The 13,729-nt window shown below is 49.1% G+C and overlaps 1 protein-coding gene across 1 annotated transcript in view; it reads left to right on the forward strand.

Moving 5' to 3' along the window:
• The first annotated feature begins 10,108 nt into the window (after positions 1 to 10,108).
• BMP6 (bone morphogenetic protein 6) overlaps positions 10,109 to 13,729 on the forward strand; it is a 132,046-nt gene continuing 128,425 nt past the window's right edge. Inside the window, exon 1 of the mRNA XM_010945739.3 lies at positions 10,109 to 11,608. Coding sequence (XP_010944041.3) covers positions 10,975 to 11,608 — 634 coding nt within the window. The 5' untranslated portion in view covers positions 10,109 to 10,974. The remainder of the gene's footprint in view (positions 11,609 to 13,729) is intronic.

Genomic DNA, 13,729 nt, shown 5'->3' on the forward strand with positions numbered 1-13,729 from the left:
GTCCCTTTCTGTCCTTAGCAGGAGCCCCCAGCTTGCTGATGCTGCCTGGAAGAGCTTGTTTTTACGGGTTCTGGGGAGTCTGAATTTAAAACAGGTGTATGTATGCATTTGAAAGAATCTGTTCCAGATGCCAGAAGATTCAGTTCTGGTGAGGGACGTGAAGGAAAATTAGGAGAACAAGTGTCCTATTCACATGCTTGGAAAATAAATGTTTTACTAATCCTTAAATAACATTTTACTCTGAGGTGTATTGGCAAATTTTAGTTTTATTTCTGTATGAAAGTCTCGTTTTTAGGAGTGTGATTTATACACATTTAAGGAGTAGAGGGGAGTGCTAAAATTGGTTTCTGTGATCCCAGGCTGATGTCTGTTTAGGAAGAGAATAATGTAGTTTTAGGGCCCTGCCATTTTGGTTATATTTAGTGAATAAGTTAGTATTTCTTATCATCGGCTACAGTTTAGTTTAACTGTTACGAAGGCACCTAGTCTTCTGTGTGTTGGCATCTTCTCCTGGTAAAGTATGCGATAGGGGAAGGTCCTGTGCGTTCTCTGTCTCCACCCAAGCCCTTAACCAATAGAATTCTGTTATTCAACAAATGTTTGTTTAGCACCTTCGCATGTGCCAGTTGCTGTGCTAAGTACTGGGATACAAAAGAGCTTACAGTCTAGATTTCTGGCTGGGGAAGAGCGAGGTCTGCTGGATTGTTACCTGCACTCATCAGACTGCCAATCTGGAGGGTGACTTAAAATTAGCTTTTTGCTACCTGCTCTGCCCTCCGCCCTAGTTTGCTCGTTAACAGGGTAAATTCGCTTGCCTCCACATGAAATCTGGGAAAAGAATGCCACACGAAAGCCCAAACTGCAGTGTCTACTTATTTCTGGAATATACTGTATGAATTTTATTGGCATGGATTTGACTTATTTGGTGAAAGGAAAAATAAACATGTAGTCATTAACAGGGAGAAGGAGTTATTTATCAAAGAAAAGACATTAGAAGCTTCTCCTAGGATTCAATGGAAGAAAAATTTCTCCAGGAGGGTAGGGTGGAGGGAGGGATAAATTGGGAGTTTGCAATTAGCAGATTCAAACTACTATATACAGAATATACCACTATGTACAAAATAGATAAACAACCAGATCCTACTGTACAGCACAGGGAACTCTATTCAATAGCTTGTAAAAGCCCATAATAAAAAAGAATATGAAAAAGAATATATATACATATAACTGAATCACTATGCTGTACACCAGAAACTAACACAACATTGTAAATCAACTATACTTCAATTAAAAAAATTTCTCCAGATAAAATTGCATTCTTCATAGTAAACTATGAGAACTGTATAATCCACTATTTCCATTTTTGTCTGTCCTCTCAGGAATCTCAGAGCTAAATACAGTGCTTAATTTGCTGTGATTTTAGGTACCAACACAATTATTTGGTTCCAACCTAATAATTTCTGATTTCTCTATTTATCTTTAATGGGGTTTTGATACCAGAAGTCACCTCTATTTGTGTTCGTGACACCGTGGAATTTAAGTTAAAATCAGTTAAATCATGGACTCCATATCGTAACAACAACAAATGACTCTTACGCAGTCACTGGAGGAAGCCATCCTGGAACCAGCGTTTTACTGTAGATCATTAATACGTGAGTGCTGAAAAGCTGACTCCAAGGGAGCCTCCTTACCCTGAAGGACCCCTGCTCCTGGGAGGGACAGCTGGTGGTCTGTATGGGGAAGACCCTCCTGGCAGCCCTAGCAGAGATGATGCGAACCCCAGCAGTACCCGATAAATCACACAGACCAGAGTAACACCACGGAGCCTCAGAAAGTTAAGTTGCCGTTGAAACCGCAGCCTACGGAAGGAGGCCAGGACCTCTGCCAGACCTAGGGGACTGCCTGGTAGAAGATTTAAGTGGGACCCAGAGACTCCTAACATAATAGAGAGAATGCCAGGATGCAAACAAACAGAACAAAACAAAAAACCAAAAACAAAACCCACAAGAAACTAAAAAGCCAAACCCAAACCAAACCCCAAACCACCTGTCATACCAAGAACCACGAAAATCCCAACTTGGGTGAGAGAAGACAATCAACTGACACGGCCACAGAGATCTATCAGATGTCACGTTTTCCCATCTCATCCAAATCATCAAGGATGTAAAAGCAGCTGTCATAAAAATGCTTCGTCAGTCAGTTACGGTGGGGGAGGGGATAGCTCAGCATGCGTGAGGTCCCGGGTTCAGCCCCCAGTCCCTCCATTAAAAATAAATAGAGAAAAACCTAATTCCCTCCCCCTCAAAACAAAATAGAAAAAAAAAAAGTGAAATTGTTTAAAAAAAAAAAGCTCAGAAAAAAACCAAGAAGAAAAACCTAGTCAATTACAAATTTTCTCTGGAAACAAACGAAAAAGCAGAAACTCTCAGCACAGAAACGGTAGGTATCTTTAAAAAAAGAATCGAATGGAAAGAATACAATTACAGAAATAAAAAACTCGCCAGATGGCCTCTAGTAGATTGGAGATGACCAAAGACAGTCAGTGAGCTTCACCCTCTCTGAAAAACCGAGAAAAGAGATGGATCAAAGTGAATAGAACCATCACCATTATAAATCTATTTGGAGTCAAGACACCTGGTGGTACTTTCTTCCACAGAGGAGGTGGCCGGGCTTTAATTATTAAGTTTTAAGATTAAAGCTGTAAGAATATTATTCTTTCAGATAAACCTTTCATTTTAGCATAATCTAAAGTTGACAGAAAGTTGCAAGGATAGCACAAAGAGTTCCTGTATATCCCATACACAGTGTCTCCAGTTATTAACATCTTGCATTATTACGGTACATTTGTCTCAGTTAGTGAACCAACATTGATACTGTTATTCACTAAATTCTACCTTTTGATCAGATTCCATTATCTTTTCCTTAAAAGCCTTTTTTCCCGCTCCAATATTCCATCCAGGATACCGCATGTATAGAAATCCTTTTAAAATTAATTCTTAATGGTCAAACTTCATACCTTGGAAGAGGCTGGTATTCAGAGAGAGCTGCTTTATTACTACCTGGAATGGTCAGTGGAGCAGATGGAGCTATGATAATACATTCGATCTACCTGTATTCCTGCCTACTGCCTACCAGTCTTGTTGGAATAGCTGTCAGGACCCTTGTCTTACAGCTCTCCCTGTGTAGCAAGCGTGCTTTTTTCTTTGATTGATTTTTGTGGCATGGGTGCTGATGGAGATTACGGGTTGGCTAAAAACCCTCGGGCCACCCCTTGTCACTGTAATCACATTAACCCACAATTTCGAGGGCATGAGCCCTGTTTTCCTCAGGCCACAGCTGCTGCCCCAGGCCTTGTGCAGTGGTGGGCGGAGGAGGGGGGGACTGTGCTTCGCTGGCTCTGTAAGAGGGGGAGAAGTTGTGGGCATGGTTGTTTTTAACGTGCGGTTAGTGCATCGTCTTGGCATTGGGGTCTGCCTTCAAAACGTGTCCAGAATCCAACCAGTTCCCTCTCCACTGCTTCCATCTGAGGTTCCCCATGAGCCATTGTCATCTCCCACCTGAGTGTTAGCAAGAGGTTCTCACCTGATCTCCCTGATTCTGCCCTGGCAACGCTCTAGTCTGTTCTCAACATGGAGGCCTGAGGGAATCTGTTAAAATTGAAGTCAGCTCCTGTCACTCTGCTCAAAACCATCCAATGACCTTCCCATCTCACACTTTTTGTAGTTGTTGCTGGCAGTGTTTCATGTAATTGTTTTTGTAATCAAATTTTTTATTGTAATGTAACATACATGAAAAAAGTACAAATGATATGTGTACCACTCAATGAATTACTCAAACTGACCGCTTCTGTGTAACCACCGCCCAAGTAATGGGGAAGACCAACTCTGAGCAACACGCCTCTTGGTTTCATCCAATCAATTAGTCCTACTCTTCTCTCCAAAGGTAACCACTAACCTGACGTCTAGAGTAGTCTGTTTTTCAATTTTATATAAATGGAGTTACAACATGTGCTCTTTTTTTATTGGAGTATGGTCAATTTACGATGTTGTGTTGAGTTCTGGTGTACAGCGTAGTGGTTCATGTATACTTACATATATTCTTTTTCATTATAGGCCATTCTGAGGTATTGAATATAGTTCCCCGTGCTATACGATAGGACCTTGTTTATCTATTTTACACATAGTAGTTAGTATCTACAAATCCTGAACCCCCAATTTGTCCCTCCCCTATCCCTTTCCCACCCCTCATAACTGGTAACCATAAGTTTGTATTCTATGTCTGTGAGTTTGTCTCTGTTCTGTAATTAAGTTCATTTGTGTCTTTTTTTTTTTTTTAGATTCCACATATAAGTGATATCTTATGGTATTTTTCTTTCTCTTTCTGGCTTACTTCACAGAGTCTGATGATCTCCAGTCCATCCATGTTGCTGCAAATGGCATTATTTTATTCTTTTTATGGCTGAGTGGTTTTCCATTGTATGTATACATACCTGATATATGTTCTGTGTCTGGTGTCTTTTCTTCAACATTGTGTTTGTGAGATTATCCATGTTATTGTGCCATCTTATGCTTTTTAAAAGCCGAATTCCTGACAAGAACACTCAGGGTCCTTGCTTGGCCCCAGTTCCCACCCTCCTTGGGGTTCTGATGTGATTTTTCTCCTGTTATCCCCTCTCGCCTCGGTCTCATTGGCTTCCCTGCTCTTCCTCAAACTCACCAGGCATGCATCTGCCTCAGGGCCTTTACACTTACTCTTTTCCACTGCCCAGAAATCTCTTTCCCCAGCTAACCTTGTGGCTGGTTCGCTTTCCTCTGTTGGGTCTGGATTCAAATGTTGCGTTCTCAGTGAGCCTTTGCCGACCATCCACACACTCCATGCCCCTCTTCCTTGTTTGATTTTTCTCCACGGCCCTTATTATCATACTATACACATACTAGTTTCCTGTTCTTATGAAACAAAATTCCACACATTTAGTGGCTTAAAACAACACCAGCTTATTATCTCACAGTTCCAGAGGTGGGAAGCTGGTAGGCATGTCTTCTCTGCCTCTGGCCCCACCAGGCTGAAATGCAGGAGTCAGCTGCGCAGGGCTCCTACCTGGAGTTTATGGATGAGAATTGCTCCCAGGCTTATTCAGGTTGTGGACAGAACTCAGAATTAAGACTGTTTCCTTTCTGGCTGATGGCTGAGGTTTGCTGGCATCTGCATCTAGATGGAGCTATTCCCCTTCCCCACCCTACAACCCCCACTGGCTCATGGCCCCTTCACCTTCGAAGCCAGCAAAGGCAGGTCCAGTTCCTCCTGCGTCTCAACCACCTCCCACTTCTGCATTTAAGGACCCCCATGGTTACAGCGGGCTCACTTGGTTATTCCAGGATAGTCTTCATATTAATTTATTTATTTTTCCATTTTTTAAAAACTGAAATATAGTCAGTTTACAATGTTGTGTTGATTTCTGGTGCACAGCATAATGTTTCAGTCACCCATATACATACATATATTCCTTTTCATATTCTTTTTCATTCTTGGTTACTGTAAGATACTGAATACAGTTCCCTGTGCTCTACACCTGTTTAGCAAACTGAATTCCATCTGTAAGTCCCCTTTGTAACGTGCAGTAACATATTCATAGGTGGAACAAGAGGAGGAGGGAGGGGCAAAAATCATGGGGACCACATCCCACCTACCACAATATATTTTTCTTAGTTCTTTTGTTCTCTGTCAATCTTCCCCCTCTAAAATCTGACTCGGTGGTATCCCCATGCCTAGAACAGTGCCTGGCACACTGTAGGAATTCAAATATTTGTTGAATGAATGAATGCAGATGGGATAATTAGCATGGACACCTGCCTTCCTCCTGGCACACATCAGAACTTTCTCATCCTCATTAACAGATGGCCTTGGTTTTCTCTTTAACCTGAATTTATCCAGCCAGTGTGGTTTTCCCTGGCTCTCACACACCGCTGGTTACAGCTCTGCTCATGAAGGGGGATGGCAGCACAATGACGGCAGATTTTCACGGGACCTCCTAGTTGACACACAAGAGACACATCCTGGACATGGGGCGCAGAGGGAACCACAGGCTGGGGCAGAGCTTGGAGGCCAGCACAAGCCATGGCGCCTCTGTGGAGCTCTACCCAGTGGAGCTAAATATCCAATGATTTCTTGGAACAGAACTCTTCTGGGACAGTAGAGCTAGTCATGGGAATGCGTTAAGCATTGTTTTGCTCAGAAAAAAAAAATTAATGCTTAATCTGCACATGTCAGCTATCCAGTGACAGTTTCCGAAAACGAATCATCTGGATGTTTCTAAAGATTCCATTGCTCAGTGTTATGCAGCCAGCCTAAATCCCCAAGTGACAAAGATCCGAGCTGGTGCGCAAAGTCTGAAGCATACACAAGTAACAGATTTGCCATTTGGGTTACAGTGTGGAAAAAAAGTCTCTGGAAACAGATTTATGTATTAGTTTTTCACTTTGCCACCAGATGTCCTTCATGGGTAGGAAAATATGATGGCTCGAATGATATTTTGAAGTGTGAATGCCCTGCATTTTTGAATAGTTGACAGTAAAAGGAAAGTGTGAGTGAATGTAAGTGTTACCACAGACTTTTGGATGAGACATGTATTTTGAAGGCTGTCTTACAGGTGTAGCATTCAGAAGCAATATTTATTTAACTCTCGAATGTTCATTTCTCATACTCTGCAGACATTTACTTACCATATTTCCTTTTCACTCAACTCCAAATGGATACTTTTCAAGTTTGAGCAAATTATTCTATTTAGAAATGAGTATTAAGAAATACTCAAGTCCTTACATTAATGTCGAAGATAAAAATGCAGTATGTGAAGTGGAGTTTCCCAAGGATTCTGGGTGATCAGACCTCAGGCTTTTTCACACAAAAGCCGCATAGCTTAGAACACTTTTACGTTACATGAATTCTAAAAGCAGCTACTTACATCTCGAGGAAAGTCAGTAGAAAGGGGCCAAGGTATGATTTAGCATAAAAACCAAAGACAGCAATGGCAGTGCCTTGCTTTTAGTACAATTCAAAGGAAAGCACAGAGTATAGAATATTTAACATATCAAATTAATATACCACCTCTTTTAAACGTAGAAACTATTTGGTCATGTGTGTTATAAATGTATCATAGAAACCCTCGTAATATGAAAGGAAAACGGGTGGAACGGCTCTTTTAAAGACTTTGTTGCGTAAATTTCCCTGCATGTTAACACACACCTGGGTACAGGCTGCTCACCCCATCCCGGTAGCACCAAAGGCACAGGGTAGACCTTCTCTTTAAGGGGAGGGCTCCTCACTCCCTTCAGTGGGCGGGAGTGGGATGGGCAACCCATTTCCAGAAAACTGAAGGCCATCTGCATGACACGTTAGCCAAGCAAGCAGATGTTTGATACGGATTGCCGTCCACATCCGGCTTCTTGACCGAATTCCTCCTCTTTCCACCCAGATGTTCTGGAGACAAGTACAGAGAACTTGGTGGAGCTGGTTCAGGCACACAGAGGAAGGGGCGGGTGATGTTTTGGTGTCCTGCAGGGGGCGTAGTTACCTCTGCTTTTTCTCTGATCACACATCCCAGCCGACTCCAGAGCCAGACCGCTTCCTCACCCTCACTCTCTCCCTCCTGAATCATCTGGACTGTGCCCAGCCTCCTGTTCTTCGACTTCTGGGGGCATGTTGGGGACGGTGATGGGGAGGGGCCAGAGAAGCAGCGGGTAGGGGCTGTGGTGGTCAGGGGCCTCTTACCCACCTGGAGTTCCGATTGGCTTGGAGAAGCGGTGGTCCCCATTTTGAGGTTATTAAAATTTCTCTTTATGTGCTTTGCCCTTAATGGATCTTAGGTCGTGTCCAAGTGCTTTCTGACACACATGTGCACACGCTGGGAGTGGTGGGGACGGGAGGAGAGCACACCCTCTTCTGGGTCCTCGGATGAATGTCACTGTCTTTATGGTTGTTGTCATAACTCACGCCACGTTTTCCCCTCCAGCTCTTAGGAGAGTCGTGTGCTCTTGTGTTTGTCATCTGGAGACCCCTCGTTTTCTAACACTAAATAACAGGACCCGAGAGGCCATCTTGGAGGAGACGGGAGTCAGGGTGGCTGCCCAGATGTTAATGGATAATGAATCACTAAGTGACATTTTAGACCCCTGTCATGAGTCCATCTGTCTCTCACCAAGTATCTAAGGAAAGGGGAAGGGGGGGGTGTTGGTGTGTGTTCTCTGCTGGGTCACACATGCATATGTAATACGTACATATACAGTAGATGGGTCACAACCTTCTCTGTGTTTTAAAGGGCACCGCCCTCCCAGGTGCCCTATGCTCAGGGTTTCACAGTCTTCCAGAGTTTCACCCACGGCCCTGACGGGTTGGAGCTACCTTTCCTCTGCTTGTGTCTCACTAGAAGTCTCAAGAAGGTGTGACTAGGCTTGAGAGAGGAGGAGGCCCTCGGCAGGAGGCCTGTCTCCACTTGTGATTTCACATCTTCTGATCAGAGCTCCTGCCTGCTGTGATTTTACGGACTGCAGTGATTTCATGCTTGTAACAAGTCCCAGACAGAAGAAAGAAGTGATGGAGGCTCTTGAAATCTAAGGGGCCTGGCATCCCAGGCCACGGAGGGATGTATCTCCTCCTCAGATGAGAGGAATCCCTGCAGACCGTCAGAGAAGGGCTTTCAGTGCCACTGATGTCGCCCTGCCTGAGCTCAACGGCTATGGGGCACTTGGAGAGTGAAAGTCTGTCCTAAAGACTACTGTGCCTGGACCAAGACAGAACAACAGCTGGGAGCAATCCAGAGGATGGTGGGATGGTGGGACCCTTACTCATTTGAAAAAGATTCTTTGAAATAAGATAAAAATGCTGATAAGCTCTGGATTAGCAGAAACCTCATGATCTTATAATCTCACAAACCCCATAGTCTTTATGTATTTGGTTGGTCTGGCTCCCAAATGCCTCGTACTATGTGAGGCAAGGCTGCCAGGTCAGCATTGCAGTTTTTTATTTCTATTGTGCACGCTTTCACCAGGTAAAAGATCAGAACGTTTTAAGAGAACTTCCTTCTAGGATCCATCGCTTGCGGGACATTCTTGGATGGGGTGAGGGCCAATGAATCTGCATCTTGAATGGCAGATAGTGGTAGTGTCGTTGGGGTGGAGGGGGCAGTGCCTAACTGAGAAGTGAGCCTGCCATGAAATTATAACATGTTTTATTTTACATGCTTGATCTTGTCTAATGTTCCCAGCAACCCGAGTTTCAGTGCCCTGTCTATGACCCTGAATGGGAGCATGCCAAGCCCCTACCCTTACTGAGATCACCTTTACCACCTCTCCTCAAGTTTTATTGATCTCACGTCATGTAAATTCTATTGCAGTTTTGATACATTATAATGCAACATTAACCAACAAACTGGACAAGCACTGAAACATTTCTAAAAAGCTGGAGTGAGGGTGGGGCTCTTCTATTATACTGTCTGATTACACCCTTCTTCTTTTGGGTGCTGGTTTAAGAAGCCAAGCCGAAGCCCAAATGAGGAGATAAATCAAAGCTCTCTGTCCTCGCGATGCCAGGTCTGGCTTATATTTGGCCCTGTCTGTGGAGTATGGGGTCAACTTCTCCAAGGGTATTGTCTCAACTTCCAGCAGCTGCCTTTGGAAGCCACGTGCCCGCTAAATGCCTATATTACATCAGTTAGAGAAACTAAGGAAGGAATGGGAAAACCGTCACTTTTCTGTTTTTCCTCATTTGATTCAGGTGCCATTGATTTAACAGCTGATTTTGCTTTTATTTAGTTAAAGCATCAATTTAGGCCTTTTATGTGATCATAAAAGAGGAAGGTTCCAACTGGGGTGTTGATCAGATCACTCTTCCTAGCGATGACCCCTTTGCCTTTGCTGCCTCGCCGCACCTTGGGTGCCTCCAAGAATTCTCAGTGCTTGAAACCTACGCGCGACAGAGGCGACGCCTCCGGGAGAGGGAGGGTGAAAGAAGGGGGCGGGTCTATTTAAATACAGACGAGACGCGCCTCTCCATTGGCCATCAGCCTGTCTGTTAACCAGAGGGGCGGGGAGTCCCGAGGGCTGGAGTGCGGTACCTGAGTGAGACTCGCACTAGAAAGCCCACGTTGGCCGCTGCGGGGAGCGCGGCGCGGAGAGTGGCGCGGAGAGGCGGGAGACTGCGAATTCCGGCGCCGACGCCGCTGCCGCTGTTCGGCGCACGGGTCTCCTTTCTTCCCATCCCTTCTGCGAGCGGGTGTGCAGGGCAGCTGGGCGAGCACTCAACGGAAAGCAGGATCCTCACCGCCTCTGCTTGGGGAGTCGAGCGGCGCGCGGAGATTTTGAGGGGGAGCGACAGTGCCCGAGGGCGGAGGGGCGCGGAGTTTGTGAGCAAGAAGGAAGTTTAAGCCTCGCGGAGAGGGTTGGCATCTTGAGACGCCTTGCCGCCACGGCCTGGGCCCTACGGCGGGGTAAACTTCACAGCGGCCGTGCGAGCCAGGGAGAGGCGTGCGCGGGGGTGATGCCGGGCATCCCACCAAGCTGGTGAGCGGCCCCGCTCCCCCGCCGCCCCGAGTCCCACCCAGCCGCTCCCGAGGGCGCAAGGCAGCGCACGTGCGCAGGCAGCCAGACCCGAGAGTGACCGGGTCGTGACCCGCCCAGGGGCGAGGGCGCTGGCTGCGGCTCAGCCTCGGCTTGGACGCACCTGGCTTGGACCTTGTGCCTCTCGAGACCTGAGCCGGAGTGTGGTTCTCCCGGGAAGCGCCCCCTTCACCTCCCCGCCAGCCTGGGCAACTGGGGGCGCCTCAGAAGACCATGAGAGATAAGGACTGAGGGCCAGGAAGGGGAAGCGCGCCCGCCGAGAGGTGGCGGGGGCTGTTCACACCAAGGGCCACAGCGGCCGCGCTCCGGCCTCGCTCCGCCGCTCCACGCCTCCCGGGGCCCGCGGGGCCAGCCCGGCCGGGCGGGGATGCCGGGGCTGGGGCGGAGGGCGCAGTGGCTGTGCTGGTGGTGGGGGCTGCTGTGCAGCTGTTGCGGGCCCCCGCCCCTGCCCGCCGCTGCCGCCGCCGCCGCCGCCGCCGGGGGGGCGCTGCTGGGGGACGGTGGGAGCCTGGGCCACGCGGAGCCGCCGCCGCCGCCACAGACCTCCTCCTCCTCAGGCTTCCTCTACCGGCGGCTCAAGACGCACGAGAAGCGGGAGATGCAGAAGGAGATCCTGTCCGTGTTGGGGCTCCCGCACCGGCCCCGGCCCCTGCACGGCCTCCAGCAGCCGCAGCCCCCTGCGCTCCCGCAACAGCAGCAGCCGCGCGGGGAGCCTCCGCCCGGGACGCTGAAGTCTGCTCCCCTCTTCATGCTGGACCTTTACAACGCCCTGTCCGCCGCCGACGACGAGGACCCGGCGTCGGACGAGAAGCGGCAGCCCGGGCCGCGCGGAGGGGCCGGCTCGTCCCAGCTCCGGCAGCCGCCCCCCGGCGCCGCGCATCCCCTGGGCAGTAGGAGCCTCCTGGCCGCCGGACCTGGCGGTGGCGCGTCCCCACTGACCAGCGCACAGGACAGCGCCTTCCTCAACGACGCTGATATGGTCATGAGCTTTGTAAACCTGGGTAAGGATCTGGGGTAGCTTAACAACCAGAACATTCCTCCCTTTCCAGTCTCCAGGGCCGGGTGAGAGGGTGGAGGAGCCCCTGGAACCCGGGTCCGGGCTGGCGCAGAGGGGATTCGAGGACAGGCCGGCTGCCCTCCCGCTACCTGCGCGGCCGGGGGCGGCACGTGCGCTCCCCGCGCCCGGCCCCGGGCAAGGCTGCGCACCGCGGCGGCGGGCGGGCTGGGGCGCGGGTTCCCGGAGTGCTGTGTCCGCGGGCGCGTCTCCATGAGCGGCCGGAGCACAGCCGCGCTTTTCCCTTTGGTGCCCGGCTCAGGCCACGTTAACTCGACTGTGGCAGGAAGGTCCAGCCCGAGCGGAGCCAGCTGGGAAGGAGAAGGTTCTTCAGTACTTTCCCCTCCCTATTTTGTTCTGCATCCTTAATGCTCCGAGTGCGTTTTCCCACCGGGACTTCTAGGGACTCCGACAGCAGCTGAGAACTTTGGAAACTTGACATGATTGTGTTAAGTGGTATCCACGGAACTGGGGGAGGAGGGTTGCTGAAGGAGGTCCCGAAAGGATCGCGGAAGGCGCGCCAGTCCCGGCGAGGCGGGGCTTTCGCGGGTTTGGGGCGGGATCCCGAGCCCAGTTGGGGTTACCCACCCTGTACCCTCGCTCCCATGCCTTTGGCAGTGACCCCAAAAGCTGGACTTTTGATCAGTGTTGCTGAAGCTGCAAGAGCAGAGAAAGGGTGCGAGTTGGGGGCCGGGGTTGGGCCCTGAGTTGGTCTGAACCGGTTGCCAGGCAACGGAATGGAAATTCAAGGGCGGCTAAATTGGGCTCAGCCACAAATGTTCTGTGGCAAACCCGAACGGAGTCACAGAGCCTTTTCCCCCTTGAGTTTTCTCATCTGTAAATGAGAACGGTGTAAGGAAGACTTTTTTCCAGAATCAGTGCCTCTGATTTGTGCTACTCTTGATTCAGAAGTTGGTTCAGCTTAGCGTAGACAAAGCTATGTTGGGGACGCATTCTGGGAGGGGAGAAGTGCGGGTGCGGTAGCCACGCCCGGGGTGGGGTGCAGCAGCGCCGTGGGCTGAGTCTCTGCGGACTGCCTTTCCCGTTCGAGGCGCGTGGCTCTGCCCAGGCCCCAAAGTGGGTTAGCAGACATTTGCCACAGTAGCACCCACGTCTCCAAGCCACGTCGAAGACTTCTGTCTTCTAAGGACATGATTTCCTTGAATGAATCCCATGTGAAATACTCCGGCGAGTTCTTTACAAGTCTGAGAGATGATTCTGAACTCCTCTGAGCTTTGGGGGAAGAGAGGAGGGGTGAGGGCCGAGGTTGGGGGGGGGGGGGAGGTCCAGGAGGATGTGGAGCAGGACGAATGGCATCCAAGTGGTGCAGAAATCCTCCTGGGAAACTCATGAAACAGAATCTTACCGGGAGTGGAGGCTCCAGGCCTGCCGGTGCACTGCCAGGGGTTCTGATTGGACACGAGTTTTCACCATTTATTGGGACCAAATCCAAGGTTGAGCCACCTCCAGGAAGCATTCTAAGGAAATTCTCATGCCACTCAGTAAAGTGTGTGTGGGAGGGTGGGGGAAGAGAGGGAGGGACCAGTGCTTCTTCTTATTCTACCTTTTGTGCTGCTTCTGGTTTAGTAAATTCCACCCCTTTCCCTCTCCCCCACTGCCCCTCTCCCCCTCTGCCCTCCTCCCCCACTGCCCCCTCTCACCCTCTATCAGTTTCCTGACAGCCTTAGGGGAATGTTTCGTTGCCTCTTGGGGGTGGTCCCAACCTGAAAAAAAGTGGGGAGAATGACACATTCGGCTCCTTCAGAGACAGCCATATTACAGTGTCTAGAAAACAGTTCCCAGTCTTCGGACCGTGGTTCGCAGCCTTGGCTGTCCATTAGCGTCTCCCAGGGCCCGGGAAGAAGAGATGCTGGGTTGAGCTGCTTCCCAGAGCAGTTAAGGTGGATTCTTAGTAGATATGTTCTGCCTTTTTTTTTTTTTTTTTGAGTGCCTTAGGTTTCCCTAAGGTGCTGCCATGGTCCAGAAGCACTGGCACAGGACACCATGCCATCTGAAGGAAGTCACATCATCCTAGAAAGCACTTAAGAGCAATGCTTCCTTATGTTAG

Source organism: Camelus bactrianus, chromosome 20, assembly GCF_048773025.1.
Source record: "Camelus bactrianus isolate YW-2024 breed Bactrian camel chromosome 20, ASM4877302v1, whole genome shotgun sequence".
NCBI classification, from domain to species: Eukaryota; Metazoa; Chordata; class Mammalia; order Artiodactyla; family Camelidae; genus Camelus; species Camelus bactrianus.